Below are 23,001 nucleotides of genomic sequence, written 5' to 3' on the forward strand. Positions count from 1 at the left end.
ATCGCTTTCATTTGACTGTGTGTTGCCTTGTGTAGTCGCACCAAGCTCGGCTTCATTACATGTTTGTGGTGCAGATTCTATGTCACCTATTAAATGCTAAATATTATTTAGCTAAAAATTAAAATAAGAATCTTAAATAACATTGCGGTGTTTCAATTTCACCTCTGTCCATTTCATTGTTTTCTTGTGTTGCCTTATCTAAACCACTGGCTTTAGATATGTTGCAACTCCTTTGATTGTGTCCAAACCCACCATATGTCCGACATTTGTTGTTTCGTTTCACACCTTTCAGCTTTGATTGTCTTGAAGCTGGAACTTCATCAGGTTGTCGCATTCTCAACTTAGCTGGCCTACCAACTTTTTCTTTATAAATTGGTGGTAATAGAGGGATTAACTGGCATTCAGGCCACAGGGCTGGCCCATCAATGGGCATGATGGATCATGAGTAACATTGCTTGTATTTCAAAACACTGTACAAACGATGTGTGGACATGGAATTCCAGTCAAATCCCATTTCCTACAACTGCAACTCATCCTACACAGGTCAACAGAGTGCTACTGGTGTAATCCTGTGATCTGAAAATGTGTCTCATCAGCCATAAAAGGACTAAAAACAGCTGCTTCCTTGCTATTCTTTGCCAACACAACTTTAATTTTTGGACACATCACACCATCCCATTTCTCGGTCTTTTCTTTGTTCGTTTGAAACCTGGCCATCAACAAATTTCTTAATGTTTCGAACATTGAAATGATTGGTTTTTCTCTTGCATCTAAAATCATGCTGTTGAAACACTCACACATGTTGTTAAGAAGTATATCACATTTTGGAATTGTGCTAAATTATGCATTGGACCAGTGTTGTTCATGTTTTTTTGTCAACCAAATATAGGCATCATGATTAATCTTCTTCAAGTCTTCCATCCGCCATTTGAACTCTTCAACTCTTGTCGCCCTAGCCGCAGCCAAACACATTTGGGAACTCTTCAACTCTTATCGCAACACCTCTGAAACCATCATATTTCATGTCGATGTATAGATGCCTAACACATTTGGGAACAAATTCTCAAATGCAGGAATCAAGCTTTTTTTCTTATCAGACTTGAAGGTCCAACCATTTTGATCCTCAAAGCCAATATTGTTATCCAACAACCGCAGAAAACACATCCAACTATCTTTTGTCTCTCCTTCCACCAATGCATAAGCAATAGGAAAAATGTTGTTATTTGGATCTAGGCCAACTGCTGTCAACAACTGCCCATCACTATTGGTTTTCAAAAAACATCCATCAACTCCAACCACAGGTCTACAAGACTCTTTAAAACCTTGTTTACAGGCCAAAAAGCACACATATAGCCTCTGAAATCTAGGCCCATCATCTTCATCGGTCAGTTTCAGAATCACAAAAGCACCTTCATCAGACCTTCTCAGTTCAGCATAATAATTTCTTATTCGGCTAAATTGTTCCGCTATGCTACCATCAACTAGCTTCAATGCTTTTTCCGACCCAAATAAGCTTGTTTATATGTGAGGGCTACATTCAACGTAGATTTAACCTCTTCTCTGAACTCTCTTGTACCTAACTTAGGATTTGATTTCAATTTATTCACAAAAGTTTCACCTAACCAGCTTGACTTGATGTTTTTGTTCTTAACATTTCAATAGCAGTTTTATGCTCAGATTCAAATGTCTTTATCTGCCAGTAATTGTCCTTATTCATTGGTGACACAAGAATAACCCATTTACATCTTTGATTTTTGCACACACCTCGAAGCCTAATTTTTTCATTCTCGACAAAGTTCACTACCAACCCTCGTCTGATACCATGACTTTCTATAGCAAACTTTGCCTCTTTTTTTGAATTAAATATCATATCCAGCTTCAAATCAGGATTTTCCGAATATTCATACATTTGGAATTTTTGTGGATCTTCCTCTTCATAATCAAATGCACTCTCTAACTCATCACTTTCTGCCCAATCATCATCTCCTTCATCACCTTGCATTCTCTCAAACAAATCATTGAAAATATCACCATCAATCACTATATTTTCCCCTTTCCCTTAAAATTGTCATCTTCATCAAAATCAAATTCACTATCGTAAAATTCTGCATCATCTTCATCATTGGTTCCAACCCTTGTTTTTGGTTCAACTTCTTTTGGTTTCTTTAAAACACCAGATGCATCTATCTGATTTATGGAAACAAATTCATCATGTTCAATATAAATTTCCACTTCAAAGTTTTTGGGACATGGTTCCTAATTTCAACCACAACAGCATCACTTTCTAAATATCTACCATGTTCAAAGATTTACCGATTTTGTGCCAAAATCTGAACCTATCTTTCTCCAGGCATCCTACTTCCTCAGCATAACCCAGAGTTCAATCAAGCCTATCTTATCCATATCCACAAAATCAAAGTATTCAGTACTCCCACCTTTATCCATTTTCCTCTTGCTATTGGTTTCCATTGAACCATTGTAGTACAATTTAATTCTAACAAGAGTGGGTTCTCCCATACAGCCTAACAAACAGAATATTAATATAAGTAAATGTGATAAATCTCAATAAATTTATCCACATCACATTAAAAAAGGTAAACATTACACAACTCAGGTGAATTCAAGAGAATGAATACTTCTTTTAGCCATTACCGACTTCCACTTTAGCAAATCTACCAATCTGTAATTTCAAAAAAAAAATCTGTGAAATAAAAATTTGCATCAAATATTTGTTGTGTATATCCAAGGAAAAAAATTCAATGGGGCCAACGCTCTTTCACAATCCACTATAAATAAATGGTTGCACATGCCTTGTTATATGTCATTCAATACTAGCATTTTGAATTATAATTTTTTGAAAGAAATAGAGGGGAATTAGCCAAGAAAATTTCTTGCTCACTCGAGACCAAAGATGGTCACTCAAAGGATTGGCCGCTTTAGTCACTGGTGGCCACATCTATGCATGTGCATTCAAAGAGAATGATTTTAGTTGAAATGAAGAAATATTTTCAACAACTGCAACAAATTAATCAAGGAAAGCTTGCTTACTTCTTTGAAAACAGTATACTTCTTCAAGCAATCAGTGGTGTCTCCAACCATTCGCCCTTCCATTTCCTTCCATCGTTTGATTTGGGGATTAGGGTTGTTGTACATGTGGGGAGTAAAATGAAAATGAGTAATCGACTAACTGCCTTCACAAAGAAATGATCATGTGAGAGGAATCCTGGGAAGGTAAAAGCTCTAGTGCCCGGGCTGGAGAAGTCCTATGAGTAATGGCTCGTGGGAAAGCCCGTGAGGAAAAGGCCCCAGTGGGAACCCAAGATGGGACAACGCCCCCGAGGGAGCCCAATATCGGGATAGCCCATGGTCGTTATAAAAAAAAGGCGTCTGTTTTTGTAACGATCATGGGCCATTAGGCTGAACCAACATGGGCATTGGCCCATACCCATGCATCACTACTGGTCATAAGTCGTTAGGATGGTCCAGCATGCACCGCCACTTATATAATATCCCACCCCTGGAAAGTGGTTTCTTTCGCCTCTCCCAATACTTGAACCAAGGACCTCCAGGCTTAAGCACATAGATTCTTAAAGTAATGGTACCAGTTGTAACGTACCGTACCTTTAAACTATTTTAAAATTTGAAAAGTAAAAATCTTCTTAAATAAGTAGTAATCATCCAAATTGCAATAAAAATATATCTGTTCGTCTAAAATATTTGCAATAAAACAACCACAACCAAAGTTTGTAGAAGCACTTGTTTAAACATCGTCAACAATATCATGAAATCAGAAAGCATAAAGTTCATAAGAACATAGGTGGTCCTCGAGTTTAGTCTCCTCCATAGACCGAGCCAGCTCATTGGTCCCCACTCCTAGTCTCCTCATATTCGTCCTCACCTGCATCGATCAAGTCTAGTGAGTCTAAAGACTCAACGTGTATAAACTGAAGATAACAACTAATATGTAATAAAACCACATGCAGCTTAAAATTAGAACATACATACATAAACTTGAACGTAATAACATAAATATAGACGTGCCATCATCATAAAACTTTTCATAAACATACTTGCATCATACATACTTGAACATGCATAACTTCATTATTTTTCGTAGAGATATGTTTCAAAGCAAGCGATCCATACATAAATGTGCCTAATCAAACTAAACCACAGTACTGGGCTGGCAAGGAAAATCTACTACCACATACATGAGATCCCCGGTCATGCTTTACTGGGTGGATTGGTCCCTGGTCATGCTTTACCGCTTTCCAATCCTGATCTAACCCGTTCATGTTTTACCGGGGTGGAGAGGTCACCGGCCATGTTCAACGGCTTCCAAACCCGTTCATAATTGGTCACAAGACATTTAGCATACCTCAAAAATAAAATATTTTCTCATTTTGCACGTCGAACATACTTACATGGGGTTGAGGGATACGTTGGATCTCGCTTGGGGCCACTGCTGCACATACTAACATGAGTTCAAGCACTTAACTTTCATAACTTAGACGTATTAGTCATGCTCACACCCAAAGTGACAAATTTCCTTATGAAATTCCAATTCTCTCGGGACTTGACCTCACTTAATCATCGTACTAAAACATGACATCGAACTCCAAAACAATCTCTATATGAAACGTGATCATTTTCCAAGCAATGGAAGACATGGCAAACTCAGCCTACGAATTTAACAAAGGCACGGACCCCGTGTCAGGGTCCGGCTTCGGGTCCGTGTAGACTCTGGAATTTTACACTCCGAAAGAAAAGAGGTCACGGACCCCGTGTCAGGGTCCGGCTCTGGGTCCGTGTAGACTCTGGAATTTTACACTCCAAAAGAAACAAGGGCACAGACGTGTCAGGGTCCGGCTTCGAGTCCGTGTACCTACGAACACGGTAAACCAACGGAAATCACTATACTTGTAGCTTAATCCTCCTAACTCGATCATACAGACCGTGAACCAACACATCGAGACTCATCCTAGGACGCTATGACACTAACTCAACTCCATAAAAACATCCCAAACGTCCCCAGAGAAACAACGCACCACACGCCACACAATAAAACTCATAAACTCAAATTTTTGACACCAAATGCTTCTCACGACTTCTAGTGCACCCAAGGACTATCGACACAAAACGATGCATCAAAACTCATCCCAACATCATACTCCATATACCTAAATGCAGCAGCGATCACCCAACAGTTCCCAACGAAATCTGCAACAAATAAACTTCAAGAACCCGTCAAGAACACATTTTTAGAAAATTGCAGTTTGAGCAGTCCCACGAAAACAATCATATCTCACTCGTTTCTTTTTCAAAAATTTCGAATTTACTGTCAAATCGAAGCTATCGAAACAAACTACGTTTTGTATGTTGAAAGTTTTTCCAAAAAGGTGACCAAATTTTCGCAGAAATCAAAATGACAGCAGAATCGGGTTTTTAGATCTAAAATCATTTCAAAATCGATCGAACCAATTTTTGCTCAAACATTGCATAACATACATGAATTTTTACACATAATAAACATAAGAACATGTACTATAACGAGATCGATGCATAAACAAAAGAATATATATGCCTTTTGATATTTAAAGTTACCGAAACGATGATACCGAAACGGAATGAGTGCGAGGGTTGATCCGGATTGATTTATGGTTCGATTTTCTTGAAGAAAAGTGGACGAAAATTGCTGGAAAATTGAAGAGGAATGGGCGGCTGCTATAACACTTAGAACCCTAGGTTTTTTTTCTCAAAAATAAAATGAACACAATGAAATGGGTGTGTGTGTGTGTTTAACCGTGAATGTGTGTGTCCGTGTGTTTTAGGTAATTAGGGAGGATAAAAATTACTTTATTACATAATTAACAAGGTAATTAAAATACTAACTCCTACTCACCTCTAATAAAATCCCTTAATTTAAAATAAAATGCATATGTACTAAATCTTTAAAAGTTTAAAAGTCCTAACAATCACCGAATAAATTAGGATTAATTAAAAATGCTAACAACTTAATAAATCATTTAAAATGCCACAATCCTAACTTAAAATAAAATACCACATTTTAAAATCGCCAAAAATCGTCGCCGGTCTCCTCACCTCGATCTCGCATCTAATAATCGCCTGAAACATGAAACTCAAGAAAAACATTTTAACGTGCATCACATATACATAAATAATTTAAAATAATGCAATTAAATAAATCATGCATCGTTAAAAATTAAATTTAAATTTAAATTAACAATTTAATTATTTACAAGGGTTTTACGTGTACTGAATTTGGGCTCTTCTATAACACACAAGAATTTACAATCAAGCCTAATCTTCTTGATCTCTTCTCTCTTCTTGTGCTTGAGACTCTTGTAATTTCCTTTTTGTGTCTTCTGTGTATTCTCTCTTCCTTCTTCAGCCAAAAAACTCCTTTTTTAAACCATAAGCTGGCATGTGTTCCTTTCTTCACGGCTTATCCAACTCCCCAATGTAACAACTCCCAACTCCTCCAACTGGCATAACACATCCTGAAAACTAACTCAACGGTTTTCAGCTCCCATTGACTTAAATTTGAAGCATCTTTTGAGAGACATCAACCTTCTCTCAACAGATTATGATACACCTGAATATATGCTTTGGTTGTATAAACAGCCCTAAATGGGCTATAACCCACCAATTTTGGGAAGATCTTCTAGTATAGCCAATGTTATAAATAAGTTCCAGGAAACTCTTCAAGGATTCATGGCGAGCTACCAAAACCATACCAATCAAGTTTGGGACCATTATAATATCATTCAAGTGTTAAAGAACCAAGGGAAGAGAGGCCAGGCTGAGGACAGAGCTCCCCAGCAGAAGAAAAGTCCCGCCCCAGCATGCCAGGGCCGAGGCAGCCCCACCCCAGCTGGCAAAATTCCCCGCCCCAGCTCGCCCCTTGCGCAACAGCCCGTCCCAGCGGAAGAAATTCCCTGTCCCAGCACGCAGCAATCCAGATTTGAAGATGGAATCCTAAATTACGAGTTTTAGTGTATTTTTATATATAAACAGAAGTTGTAACTTTTACATAACAATTACTGAAGATTGAATATATTTATTTGAGTTTTCTCTCAAGATTTTCCAAGCTTTGCTTTGCACAATCAAAAATCAAACTTATCAAAGATTTAATTTTTGTGGCGTTTGTCGATTGTTCTTTACTCAAACTGTCAAAGACGAGTTCTTTGAAAGTTCGTTTGAGACAAGTTGTTATCTTCGTGAATATTTGTTGCTAAGTTTTCGTAGCTTAAAGGTGAATATCACAAATAGTTGTTGTTTCAAAAAGATCGAGGCAACCAACATTCTTTATTTCATTGAATCGAGGGTGTGACTCCGTTTTAGAGCGCGTTTGCTTTTCGTGTCTAAAGAATCGTATCATTTGATATCAGAGCTTTTGGTTCTATTTGATTCAAGTAAGTATCTCGTCTTTAATTATCAGATCTGTGTTGTTATATCGTTTTGTTTTCAGATCTGCGTGATTTTATTGTTACTTGTCGTTTCGTGAATCTTGTGATTCTCAAAATTTTGTGAGTCGTTCTTCGTTTTTTGAGTTGCACAAATCCTTCTTGGGCAAATAAAAAAAAATAGTACAAAAAAGCGAAAATTTTGTGCTAATATTTAGCATTAAATTTTGTTCTTGTCTTTATTATGAGCCATATTCAAGTGTCTCTCTCTATAAAAAAAAAAAAAAAAAGCTTTATTTCAAATTTCTTGGCTCTGCGCAGTCCAAGTGGGACAATTGCGATTGTCCACGAGTTGAATCTGAAAGTTTGATATATACATATACAAATCTTGAGCGCACATTCGATAGAACCCTGAAATTCGAGTGAAAATACTTGAGTGTGAGCGTTATTTCTTTGGAGTAACTTGTGAGTATTTGTAATGAGAATAAAAAAAGAAACCTGAGTGAATTTTTTTAAAGTGACTGTGAAATTTTGGGTAAGAAATATTATTTTCTTTCCCAACCTGTTATGGGTTGGTCAAACCAATCCACCAAAAAAAGAACAACAATCACCATTTAATCATTCATATAAAATTTATTACATTCAACCATATATGTGAGACCCCGAAAATAAAATAGCTTTGATGACATTTTGGTAAATAATTTGAAAAATATTCAATTTATTTTGATGGCATTTTCGTAAATAAATTGAAAAATAAAAAATTAATTTTAAAGAATAAAATATGACATATCTTAAAAATATGAAGTCCAAATGATTTGAAATTTGGATATAACGTAGAAACTCAAAGATATAGAACTTTCATGTTTTGAGTTTTGAGAAATTTGATCGTTTGAGTGGTCCAAAAAGATGTACCGATGTTAAAATGTTAAATAGTATATATTATATTATATTATTTTATTAATATAATATAATATAATATTAAAATTAAAATTGAAAAAATAGAAAGATAAAGTTGAAACTCACAGTTTCATTCTTTCAGAAAACTTACAGTAGAGGAGAGAAGAGAGTGGAGAAAAGAGTTTCGAATTTCTTTTCGATCTTGCGAATTATCAGTTAATCCAATCGACGAACCGATTTCAGTTCTGGGATCGTTGACACGAGGTCTTCGATTTGAGGTATAAATTTTATATTTTTGGTGATGTTTGAAATTCGTCGATTTTGGAATAAATCCGATAAATTGTTAAATCATACAGAAATTGAAGATTGTTGAATAGTGTATGATTTTAACGAATAAGAAATTATTATAGTGATGTTATTTTGGATTATTCTCAATTTATTATAATTAGAGAATTTTAATCGTTAGACTGAGATTGAAGAATTATTTGTCAGTTATTATTAATTCTGATAAATATATGCGGTAGAATAACCGACAAGAAACTAAGTTTTAAAGTCTGAATTGAATTATGTTATGATTTTGATTTGTTATGAATTTTCAAATTTTCAAAAGATATTTGAAACTTATATTGTTAATTTAAATGAAGTAATTGATTGAAATGGATATGTATTTGATGTAGATAGATAATTATAATGATATCTTCAGGCTACATCAACTGGAACGAAAAATTGAGATATGTTGCGACTGGGTAACATACGACAGGTATCTGTATCATTTGATATATGTTTGATTGACTTGATTGATTGGATTGGAAAATACGTGTCTATATGCCTTATGTGATGACTTGATGTGGCATACATGACATTGGATTGGAATATCGATGTATAAAATAAATGTTTGTTAACACACATCGTTTGATGCATACATCGATACATGACATGCACGTTGAGCTATGATCCTTGGATACCCTGATATGTTTTGATTGGATTATAGGGTTTGTGAACACAATGATATGTTTGGTATTATATGACCCTTAAAGCATAGACATTTGTGGTCCCGATGATTGATATGAGATTTGGGATTGGATGGCGCTTCGTCGACGCTATCATACGAGTATCCCTTATTGAGGCCGGTGTGCCAGCTCGAGCATTGATTTGATAGCGATTCGATTGATTCTGACATGTGCTCAGTGGATGGGCATATGACCTGATACCTCCACGACATACATGCATTGCATACCATATATCATTGTTTAGATATCTGTGGTATATGTGATGGTTGTTCCATACGGGGCTTTGCTCACCCCCAAGGGGGGCTGTTGTTGTCTTTGTGAGTGGACAATGGCAGGTACTCCAGGATATCAGGAGGCCGGAGAGGGCACTTCTGGAGGTAGTCACAGTTTGAGCTGAGGTTTTCTGTTATGTTCCCAGTATATATGTATATGTATCTATATACCGGGGCATGTCTTGAGGATATGAGTTGTTTGTTTGTGATTGGATTTGATTATGTGTGGGCATGTTTTATGATACGGGATGAAATACTATTTTTAGTATTCAAACAAGATATTTTGGGCTCATTGTAAAGAAAATTTAAACACGTTTTCCGCTGTAATTAATTAACCCTAATCAAATCATGTTATAATAACGATTAGGAGCTAAGGGCCCCACAGAGAGTGGTATCAGAGCATAGCTGGGAATGCTCGATTGAGTCTTGTGTACACTTGAATATGCACAAATGAATTGTGCGCATGTGTTTGAATTATTTGTATTACTTGCTCCTACTTGATTTGATTTGAGTAAGTATCTGATGAGATTGATGATATGAGATGGTGATGATGTGAAATTGATATGAAATGTGATATTCATCTTTTGATTTGTAGATGGATCCCACGAATGAAACTGCGAGTAGAAGTACAGAGAGGATAGTTGGACAATTTGAAGGGTTGTCCATGGATGTAGTAATGGCTCGATTCCAGTATTTAAAACCACCGAGGTTATTTGGCACTGAGAGTGCGGAAAGAGCTGAAGCCTGGTTGAAAGATATCGAGCACTTGTTTAATATTGTGGAGTATTCCAAGGCTCGGAGACTGAAACTTGCTTTTGTTAGAGTAGGTGCACGTCGAGCCAAGTGTTGGCCGAGTGTTTACAATGAAACTCTATGTATAAACGATCTTTATTTTAATAATATTTGAAATTATTGTTTGGCACATCTTTATCTGTATATCCATGCTAGTTGCATAGATAAAGCCCTTGAATATACAAATAGTAGAAAGAATATGAGATGCTCATATGATGAGTATCATGAAACTCATATTTGGAATACTGTATATTCTAAACAGTTCCTAGTCGATTCAGCCGCCACTAAGAAGGATATAGGCCGCTCGAGTTCGAGACTAGTATCTGCGATGTGAGTACCATGTTTCATTGGTAGGGGACATTGTGATGTCCGAGCATAAAGATAGGTGCTCCTGGTAGAGTGCACTGAACAACCCTCCATAAAGGACTTTCCAAGTGGTTCTCACTTATCGAGTGGAAACGTCCTAGTTTATGGTTGTACACCATTAGTCCTTATGACCCGGGACAAAATTGAGACTCTATGTGCTAGCATTACACTTTGACTTGTTTACCGACTCTCAAGGGGTCATCGGGTGGCAAGGTTGGGTGTTTTGTCGAAACACATAGGAGTCGATGCATTGTAGTCGGGGATTCACCGCTTACCTTCGGGTATGGATATCCGATGTGATCTCATGTAAATGTAGTTTGAAATCTCTGATCAGAGTATGTTGGTAATTATGAAAGAGGTTTCATAGATTACACCATCGATGCAACTACAACATGATACATAGTATCGATTCATTTGACAACTCTCGATATAGCAATGGTTGTCGAATCGGTCGGGATATATGAGTTAAAGGGACCGTACTGTACGCTAACCATAATTAAATGGTTCTTGCAGGCACTATCATTTGATACCTAGGGAATCATGTAAGCGATGCTGCTAGGCGTTTAACATGATTGGTTGGGTACTATCAGACTTGAGTTCTGACGTTCTTGTTATCAAGGAGTTGATAAGTAAGAATGGGGCAATTGGGGTATGCTCATATAAGGATATGTTTAGTCCGAATCACATGGAGATGTGAACCCACAGCTAGTTGTATCAATGAACCATTGAGGGCCACACAAGTACTAGATTTCTAGATCCCGTTGAGAAGTAAAATAGTTCAATGTGTTGAACGGCTTATAAATGAGTTTATAACTGTAAATAAAATAGAAGTATGACTTCTATGAGGAGAATGTAACTTTTAATTTGAGGAAGTGTTCCTAAATTAAAAGTTGGCCAAACGAGTAATTTATTTGAAAATTGTGATTTTCATGTACATTATTATGGACAAAATTAAATTAATTCAAGTGTTGAATTAATTAAACACTAGTGGACCTAGTAGAGTCCAAATAATTAAATTAATTCAAGTGTTGGATTAATTAAACAACATTGGGCCTTGTAGAGCCCAATTAAAAATAATTATTAAACTAGTGGGCTTGAGTGTAATGCCCGAGAATTTAATTATTGTAATCTGATATGATTTACTGATTATGAATTGATGTAATTATAGCCGGGCCAGTTCGAGATAAGATTTGAGCAAGTATATGAAATTAGACAATTTGGGCGAAAGTGACTCGCCCGGGCGGACGTTTTTGATCGCCCGAGCGAGAGTGCCTAGGAGAAGAGGGCCGAGAATTACTCGCCCGGGCGGATGTTTTTGACTGCCCGAGCGAGGCTGCTGGAATGGGCGAGGCCGAGAATGACTCGCCCGGGCGGCAACTTTTGTCCGCCCGAGCGAGCGACGTGCAACACAAAGGAATGTGCCACGTTTTGTTCATGCATGGAGTATATATATATACTTATAACAAGCGTCTCTTATTCAGAATAAGCAAAGGAAATCGATGGTTTAGGAGGAAAGCTTTGTTCTTTTTCTTCGAAATTGATTTGCGAGTAAACCGTCTATCCGAATTGAAATCCGACTTCGGTATCGTATTTCTAGCAACGCAGGCTACAACTGGACGTAAGTTTTGTTACGTTTAGACAAGATTTGAATTTATGATATTGTCAGAATTGAATATGATTCAGATATGGTGTTTTTACTACCGTAGATATTGTAGAATCGAAGTCAGATTTAGAAACAGATTGGTTATGGAATTGTTATGAATGTTAGAATTGATTTGATTGAGATTGCTATCAGAATTATGCTGTTATTCATGTTGAAGTGTACAGATACTGAAGTTATAGATTGTACTGAGATTTATTAGGAATTCTGGTAGTGTAATTGTGATGTTAAGACTGACGGGGTTACAAGACTGTAGTGTTATGCCGTCTAAACATCAGTTGGTACAGATTGATCAGATTCAGTATTGGTTTCTGTTATCTCGTGATATTGTTGATGTGATCAGATTTTGTACTGAATTGGGTATTGATCAGAACAGATTGTGTTTTGAGCTACACATTGATACAGTGTATTTATTCTTGTCATTTCAGTTTGAAGATGGACAGACTGGACTTCGAGACTACGTCTTCCTCAGACGGGGAAGATAAAGGTATAATTCATGTGATATTCGGGAGGAAACAACTCAATCGAGATCATCCTTGAGTTGCCCAATAAATCACATACTATATTCTTGTTTATGTTTTGATTTTAGCATTTTATTCAAATGTATGTGATCATTGCCATATTCAGATATGAATATGATTATGCTTTGTTTACAGATTATGATTCATTGCATTTAAGATAGGAAAGTCTTGACAGTCATTGTCAGACTTCTAGACGTTCGGTGTATCTCAGCTTAGGAGTAGGCATTACTCCTATTGCCAGCCGTCGATACAGCTCGGACCGAAGTCTAGGAATAAGACGTACAGTCGCCCGAGTGGTTGGGTAGGTGACAGCCAGTGACGTCTTATTCACCTCGGGATCCCTAGAGTTATAGATCGAGTCAAGTCTAGACATGATTTGATTAGAACTTCATGCTTATATGGATGTGGCTCCTAGATCATGGGACCCATTGTTATTGCTTCCAGTTGTGCTAGCATGTTTTTATGATTTAGATTGTTTATATGCATGTTAATCTGATTTGAGTTGTATGCTTAATTTCATATATTATGAAATATATTGTGTTTATACATGATCGCATGGTTTATGAATTAGTCTGTTTATATACCTGCGTACCATGTCTTATACTGGGATTTATTCTCACCGGAGTTATCCGGCTGTTGTCTTGTTTTGTATGTGTGCATGACAACAGGTGGGATAGGATCGGGGTCAAGAAGACGACGAGAGAAGACGAGTTAGCGTGGTGATTCCGGACTTGAAGTAGACTTGGTGTTTCCACTTGAACTTTAGTAGGGAAGCCTTAGATTAGAGTGTTGTATATATTTGTACTTTTAAATATTGAAATGCATTTTCTATATAGAGATATATATAGTTTAAATTCCATTACCTTCCGCAGTTTGCATTTTAAAAAGAAAAATTTTTAGACCCTGTTTATCAGAATAGATAATTAAATCCCAATGATGATTAAGAAGATGATTAGCGTCCGGGTCCCCACAACAGGTGGTATCAGAGCCGATAGTTCCTTTAGAGGTTAGATCTTTTAGCTATAGATCTTTTAGAGATATATCCTTTAGATTGAGATAGTAAGAACTGATAGATCTTTTAGACTGACTTAGATTAAGATAGAAGAGAATGAGCGGGGTAGATGAATTTTCTTTCCTTGCATGTCTGTGCTAGCATGAGATTGATTTTCAGGTTGATTGACATTGTGTGCTAGCATGAGACTATGTGTTACTGCTTTAAGATACATGGCTACCTGACTATTTGATTTAAATTGGTATTATGTATTTTTAAATATGAATCAGATCGGATTCATGATCAGCAGTAAGATGATCATGATCAGAAAAGATTGGCACAGATTTGTATTATTGGGTTACTAATGTGTGTGGTAATCAGATGTACCTCCCCGAAGGATTTTGGAAACAGGCAGTACTTCGTATGATCCGCCATATATACCAGAACCGCAGATAGATGTGTCAGCGACTCCGATGGAAACTAAGTTGGAAGAATTTCAGTTATTTCAGCCGCCGATTCTGAGTGGTACAGAGACGCCTGAAACGTGTCAGCACTGGGTTGAGGACATAGAGATATTGTTTGATCTACTGGATTGTACAGATGACCAAAGAGTTAAATTGGTATTTCACCAATTACAAGAGGCTGCCAGAAGTTGGTGGATTACAATCAAAAGAGTATTAGCACTACGTGGTACTGTGATCACGTGGGAAGTCTTCAAGACTGAATTCTATCAAAGATTTTTCTCCGCCTCGTACCGAGAAGACAAGAAAGCAGAATTTGAGAATTTAAGTCAAGGTCAATTGAATATTGATGATTATGCTGCTAAATTCTCTACTTTGTTGCGTTTTGCTCCTCATATGGCTAGGGATGATGAAGCTGTAGTGAATCAATTCATTAGAGGATTGAATTCGGAGATAGTTGCATTCATGAATCTACAGCGACCCTATCACTTTGCTGATGTCTTGAGTAAAGCAAAGAGAGCAGAAGAGAGTCTGATTCGACAATTAACGAGGTTGTGTGTGAAGCAACCCCAGACACCACCATCCCCTTCGAGATTTGAACGTGGCAGCACGAGTGGAAAGCAAGATTTGCTGAAAGCTCGGAAGAAACAGTTCAAGAAGTTAGGCAGTGGTTCCTCCAGTTCCAGTGGTTCCAGTCCGAGTTATACTGGAGTCTATTGCGCTAGGTGTGGAGGGAGACATCCCACCGAACAATGCCAAGGAGTGCTTGGTAGATGCAATATTTGTAGACAGCATGGGCATTTTGCTAGAGTGTGTCCTCAGAAGGGTTCCCAAAGATTCTGGGGAGCAGGACCATCGGGTGGCAATGCGTGAGAAACAAACCCAGAAACTGCAACAGGTACTATTCTTTATGATTATATTGCAGATGTATTGATATATACTAATGCATTCTTCATGAGTATCTGTGATTGAGTAGCATGGTGATATGCTATATTTATGAGGTCTGTTTGTGCTGTAGTATTGATTCCTGACTGTTTGGAGGAATATGTTGATATCAGAGATTTCTGTGACATGTTATATACTACAGTAGAATGAAACCGGGATTGGGCTAGATTATGATGTACTTGTGTTATATGATTTCGATCTCAGTATTGATATGTAATGCTGAACAAGTACTGAAATATCGTAGCATGTGTTCCAGAACTAGTAAGATTAAGACCAGATCTAGTTGATAAATGAGGATTTTAGATCCAGAAGTCCTTAGAAAATTGTAGGGTTTAGGACTCGATTATTACAGAAAGGAACAGATGGCATCCTTATGTATTCAGTAGATCCACTGAAATCGAGCCTAAAATTTGATAGTAATATCATAATTGACTGGTGTTTTCTTAGATAAGATGTCAGATGGGTTCTCTATCAGAAAGAAGTGAAAGAATTGACAGATTAAAGTATGGGCTAAGGAATCCAGTTGATTGTGTATTTCTCTTGAAGACATTTTAGTTCTGTTTCTAGATTGACAGATTATGTGTTCAGGGGTATTTTGAAGAATTATGCTTGTTATATCTATGATTCCGGGATATATCCACAGCATTTGATTGTTTATATTGAATATTTGAAGACTGGGTTAAATATTCCGAGAATTGTGATTATTGTATACAACCATGGGTCAGGTATGGATCCGAATGCAGTTATTGATACAGGTTTATATTCAGACTATGCGGTATCAGGAATGTCTGAATTAGTAGAATGTCAGATATGTCAGAACTTTCTTATCTGATTTGGACAGATTATCTTATTCTGATTATCTTTTTCTTGTATTACTTTACATCTGCTGAGTATTGTTATGATTCTAAATCAGTATTTGAGACATCTTATATTGGTTGGGAGTATATTCTATTTGCAGATGAAATATAGCAGTTGATCTGGACAGTATGAAGATTGGTCAGCCAGCCAGAATCTATTATGTTATGAGTTTTCGTAAACTCACTAGATCAGCATAGGATATTTCTATTCTGAGTTTGATTTGATGTTATTGTAATTATTATTCAGTGTGTGAGACTATGCAGTTCCAATTGTATCAGAGTTGTTTGTGGAAAATACTGTAGTTCCGAACGGTGATCAGAATTTTCAGACCTGTATTTTGTTGATCAGATCAATATAACATCTGTATGAGTTTGCGTTTTCTATGGGTTTGGTTATTGTGTGATATCAGAATGTTTCAGAATTGTTTTCAGCTTTTGGTATGGATAGTCAGAGCCGAATGCAAGGTAGGTATTTTTCATTATTTTATATTAGTAACTATTTGTTTATACCGGATAGTTCGAATCTGAAGTCTCAAGTAGTGTCAGAAATGCACCGTAGGGGATTCAGTTTTCATTCAGATGGTTCAGAATGTATGATATTCGAACAGATAATGTTGGTATAGACAGATGAGATCAGTTGGAACAGCAATTTATGTTGTAAGGTTGGTAGAAATGGTACTGATATGTCTGAATTGCTAACAAACGAAGCCAGAAAGCTAGGAATCAGAAGATGATTACCGACTTAATATACTCCTGAATAGAAATGGGAGTACATTTCTATTACTTTTGTGATAAATTATATCATAAGCCTTTTTCTCTCAGACGTGTTACAGATTGACAGGTAGTCAGCGTGTAGTATTCAGATATTGAAAGATATTGATAGAACTCTAGTGCTGGATGTTAACACTAGTTATCAAGATAGTGCAGAAGAAATAGATGTAGGAAACCAATGTCGGATGATGATGATTGGTATTGGGAGCCGAAGATGGAATAGCAACTACAGGTGGTATTGCTTTGTTATAAATTTCAATTGGCGTATACAGGTGTTGTATAGCCAGTAATATGGGATTGATTCGGCTAGTGAAATGAGTTGGATGTTAAACTCTGTTCTACAGTTCTTCTGATAGATTTGGGTTGATGATTGGTGAGTTCGAGGACGAACTCAGTTCTAAGAGGGGGAGAAATGTAATGCCCGAGAATTTAATTATTGTAATCTGATATGATTTACTGATTATGAATTGATGTAATTATAGCCGGGCCAGTTCGAGATAAGATTTGAGCAAGTATATGAAATTAGACAATTTGGGCGAAAGTGACTCGCCCGGGCGGACGTTTTTGATCGCCCGAGCGAGAGTGCCTAGGAGAAGAGGGCCGAGAATTACTCGCCCGGGCGGATGTTTTTGACCGCCCGAGCGAGGCTGCTGGAATGGGCGAGGCCGAGAATGACTCGCCCGGGCGGCAACTTTTGTCCGCCCGAGCGAGCGACGTGCAACACAAAGGAATGTGCCACGTTTTGTTCATGCATGGAGTATATATATATATACATATAACAAGCGTCTCTTATTCAGAATAAGCAAAGGAAATCGATGGTTTAGGAGGAAAGCTTTGTTCTTTTTCTTCGAAATTGATTTGCGAGTAAACCGTCTATCCGAATTGAAATCCGACTTCGGTATCGTATTTCTAGCAACGCAGGCTACAACTGGACGTAAGTTTTGTTACGTTTAGACAAGATTTGAATTTATGATATTGTCAGAATTGAATATGATTCAGATATGGTGTTTTTACTACCGTAGATATTGTAGAATCGAAGTCAGATTTAGAAACAGATTGGTTATGGAATTGTTATGAATGTTAGAATTGATTTGATTGAGATTGCTATCAGAATTATGCTGTTATTCATGTTGAAGTGTACAGATACTGAAGTTATAGATTGTACTGAGATTTATTAGGAATTCTGGTAGTGTAATTGTGATGTTAAGACTGACGGGGTTACAAGACTGTAGTGTTATGCCGTCTAAACATCAGTTGGTACAGATTGATCAGATTCAGTATTGGTTTCTGTTATCTCGTGATATTGTTGATGTGATCAGATTTTGTACTGAATTGGGTATTGATCAGAACAGATTGTGTTTTGAGCTACACATTGATACAGTGTATTTATTCTTGTCATTTCAGTTTGAAGATGGACAGACTGGACTTCGAGACTACGTCTTCCTCAGACGGGGAAGATAAAGGTATAATTCATGTGATATTCGGGAGGAAACAACTCAATCGAGATCATCCTTGAGTTGCCCATTAAATCACATACTATATTCTTGTTTATGTTTTGATTTTAGCATTTTATTCAAATGTATGTGATCATTGCCATATTCAGATATGAATATGATTATGCTTTGTTTACAGATTATGATTCATTGCATTTAAGATAGGAAAGTCTTGACAGTCATTGTCAGACTTCTAGACGTTCGGTGTATCTCAGCTTAGGAGTAGGCATTACTCCTATTGCCAGCCGTCGATACAGCTCGGACCGAAGTCTAGGAATAAGACGTACAGTCGCCCGAGTGGTTGGGTAGGTGACAGCCAGTGACGTCTTATTCACCCCGGGATCCCTAGAGTTATAGATCGAGTCAAGTCTAGACATGATTTGATTAGAACTTCATGCTTATATGGATGTGGCTCCTAGATCATGGGACCCATTGTTATTGCTTCCAGTTGTGCTAGCATGTTTTTATGATTTAGATTGTTTATATGCATGTTAATCTGATTTGAGTTGCATGCTTAATTTCATAGATTATGAAATATATTGTGTTTATACATGATCGCATGGTTTATGAATTAGTCTGTTTATATACCTGCGTACCATGTCTTATACTGGGATTTATTCTCACCGGAGTTATCCGGCTGTTGTCTTGTTTTGTATGTGTGCATGACAACAGGTGGGATAGGATCGGGGTCAAGAAGACGACGAGAGAAGACGAGTTAGCGTGGTGATTCCGGACTTGAAGTAGACTTGGTGTTTCCACTTGAACTTTAGTAGGGAAGCCTTAGATTAGAGTGTTGTATATATTTGTACTTTTAAATATTGAAATGCATTTTCTATATAGAGATATATATAGTTTAAATTCCATTACCTTCCGCAGTTTGCATTTTAAAAAGAAAAATTTTTAGACCCTGTTTATCAGAATAGATAATTAAATCCCAATGATGATTAAGAAGATGATTAGCGTCCGGGTCCCCACATTGAGTAAAAGCAAGTAATGGTTAAATGGTCTCAAATGTGTTTGAGACATTTAAATAAAAGTCCATGGGCCTTGTAATTGTTACAAGCCCAAATAGAATTGCATGCATTGGAGGTGAAGGGTTGGAGACAACTTTTTCAATGTCTAAGGCATGACATGCTTTTGGGACACCACAACAACTTTTTCAAGCACCAAGAAAACTCTCCTCCCTCTCTCTACCACCCCCATGGACGAAATTTTCTCCTCATTATTCTCCCATTTTTGTTCTTCAATTGTTGAGGAAACAATACACTTCTCAAAGAAAAATGCTCTAAATTTTCTAGTGCAAAATTAGAGTGGATCTTCCTAGTTGGTGGTGGGCCTAATTTTGAAGGAAGGAGGCTTGTAGATTGTCATCCATTCAAGAACTAAGGTGTTTACACTTTAGTTGGAGCCATCATCAATCTTGAGATATTGATAGATAATTTCTAAAACATCCTATGTATGACATATTTTGATGTTTTTGTATTTGCTACACACTAGTATAGTGGTGCTCGAATTTTTCTTGTAAAAATCGAAAATTTTGTTGCTTCCATTGCGAATTCGGGCACCTAAAATCGATCCCTTTCAAGTGGTATCATGAGCTGAGGATACTATTTTGTGTAGCAAATACATAATATTATGTTGAGGTCCATTTCTAAACGTATGAGACAATCAAAACAACTTTTCGAAAGCCGATTTTTGGGGCGGTTTTGGGCAGCAAGGGCAGCCCTATGATTTTAATAAAAAAAATTTAAGTTGGGCGGAATCCGGCGACGGAGCTCCGGCGACGGCGATGATGACTATGGTTTTCAAAAGGTGTTTTGAAATATCAAGGTGTCATGGGCCTTGAGTTGTTGGGCCATTGTATGGCTACCATATTTGTGAAATTTAAATGGGCCAAAATGTTTTTTGGTGAAAAATGATTTTTTGGGCCTTTAAGTTTAAATTTACAAAAGTTGCAAATTTTTTCTCATGAAATGAATAATTGAAGTTGGACTTGAATTATTTATAGTAAATGGTGAGTTACAAGAAATTCGGTTATAAATAAATTAATTGGAAAGTAGACAAAGGTGTTTGTATACTTTGTTAATTTAGTTTATAATCGTGTCGGTTAGTGATTGGATCAAGATATATAATATTGGATCAATTAATTATTATGATAATTAATTGATAGTGTATGATATGTGATATTATGCATGAAGGATGATCAAAAGCGCAAGCCCAATTTGCTAGGATATTTTGTGTTGAATGATTGTAATAATTATCAATTTATAAAGTGGGCTTGGTTTATGGCCCGTTCCCACCCCCATGAGATGTATCCCTATTTGCCATGGATATTTATTTGTAAATATTAGTATAGTGGATGATCAAGATGAAAGAGGATCGGTTACGGTGACCGAATGCGCAACGGAAGTTAAAAATCTTAATTTTTAGCAAGAAATTTCGGCCACCATGCTTGTGTGTAGCAAATACAATAAAACACCAAAATGTCATACATAGGGTGTTTAGAAATAGTTACCTATCAATCTTTAAAAGATTGATTGTGGCTAGGGGTGTTCATCGGTCGGTTCGGTTCGGTTTTCGGTTTTTTATTTCGGTTTTTTCGGTTTTCGGTTTTACAAATATATAATCCGATATCCGAACCATTTTTCTTCGGTTCGGTTCGGTTCGGTTATTTCGGTCGATTATTCGGTTTTGATACAATTATTTAAATTAACAATATAAATATATTATAAAATATAATATGTTATCTTTTTAAATGATTTCTTAGTAAAATATTTAAATATAAAGTACAAATGAATTACATAAACAATAATCAACTAAGTATTATTCAAAATAATTCTTCATTCACTAATATCATCTCAATAAATAATATAAAATAAAAATAACATTATTAATTTAATTAAATTTCGATTTTTTCGGTCGGTTCGGTTTTGACATTTATAATCCGAAACCGAACCAAATTAATTTCGGTTTTAACATTTATATCCGAATTATAAAATTCGGTTTTCGGTTCGGTTTAGTGTTCGGTTTTTTCGGTTTGGATTTTCGGTTTTTTCGGTTTTATCCGAAGTTTGAACACCCCTAATTGTGGCTCCAACTTTGTTGTTAAACAACAAAGCTCTTGAATGGCATGAAGATCTACAAGCTTCCCTTCCTTCAAAATTAGGCCCACCACTTGCTAGGTAAATCCCCTCTTAATTTGCACTAGAAAATTAAGAGGATTTTTCAAAGAGAAGAATATTTCTTCCTCAACACTTGAAGAAGAAATTGAGAGAAAAACTTTGAGAGAAAATTGTGCAAGAATTCGGCCATGAGAGATGCAAGAATGGGGGAAGGGAGACTTGTCTTGGACTTAAAAAAAGCCAAAAGCAAAAACACCTTTTTGAATGACATGCCTTGATTACCCAAAAAGTAGTCTTCAACCCTTCACCTCCCATGCATATATATATTATATGGTTTTTAACAAATTAAAAACCCATGGACTTAATTTAATTATCTCAAACATTTTTTAGACTAATTAAACATTACTTGAATTTACTCAAGTTCACTACTTAAATAATTTATTTCCAATTGGGCTCTACAAGGCCCAATGTCATTTAATTAATTCAACACTTGAATTAATTTAATTATTTGGACTCTACTAGACCCACTAGTGTTTAATTAATTCAACACTTGAATTAATTTAATTTAGTCCATAATAATGTTTATGAAAATCACAATTTTCAAATACATTATTCACTTGGCCAACTTTTAATTTAGGAACACATTCATAAATTAAAATACATTTCTCTCATAGAATTCATACTTCTATTTTTCTTTACGCTTATAAACTCATTTATAAGCCGTTCAACACATTGAACTATTTTACTTCTCAACGGAATCTAGAAAGCTAGTACTTGTGTGGCCCTCAATGGTTCACTGATACAACTAGCCGTGGGTTCACATCTCCATGTGATTCGGACTAAACATGTCCTTATTTGAGCATACCCCAATTGCTCCATTCTTACTTATCAACTCCTTGATAACAAGAACGTCAGAACTCAAGTCTGATAGTACCCAACCAATCATGTTAAACGCCTAACAACATCGCTTACATGATTCCCTAGGTATCAAATGATAGTGCCTGCAAGAACCATTCTATTATGGTTATCGTACGGTACGGTCCCTTCAACTCATATATCCCGACCGATTCGACAACCATTGGTTTATCGAGAGTTGTCAATGAATCGATACTATGTGTAATGTCGTAGTTGCATCGATGGTGTAATCTATGAAACCTCTTTCATAATTACCACCATACTCTGATCAGAGATTTCAACCTACACATACATGAAAACACATAGGATATCCATACCCGAAGGTAAGCGGTGAATCCCTGACTACAATGCATCGACTCCTATGTGTTTCGACAGAACACCCAACCTTGCCACCTTATGACCCCATGAGAGTCGGTAAACAAGTCAAAGTGTAATTCTAGCACATAGAGTCTCAATGTTGTCCCGGGTCATAAGAACTAATGGTGTACAACCATAAACTAG

The 23,001-nt window shown here is 36.6% G+C and overlaps 1 protein-coding gene across 1 annotated transcript; it reads right to left on the reverse strand.

Annotated features, from left to right (window-relative positions):
- Positions 1-1,020: 1,020 nt before the first annotated feature.
- LOC140810231 (uncharacterized) lies at positions 1,021-2,002 on the reverse strand. The gene is made up of 2 exons (XM_073168104.1): positions 1,624-2,002; positions 1,021-1,493 (listed from the first exon to the last, which is right to left on the reverse strand). Exons 1-2 carry the CDS (start codon positions 2,000-2,002, stop codon positions 1,021-1,023), a joined length of 852 nt encoding a protein of 283 aa, XP_073024205.1.
- Positions 2,003-23,001: the final 20,999 nt, after the last annotated feature.

This window comes from Primulina eburnea, chromosome 13, assembly GCF_022965805.1.
Source record: "Primulina eburnea isolate SZY01 chromosome 13, ASM2296580v1, whole genome shotgun sequence".
NCBI classification, from domain to species: Eukaryota; Viridiplantae; Streptophyta; class Magnoliopsida; order Lamiales; family Gesneriaceae; genus Primulina; species Primulina eburnea.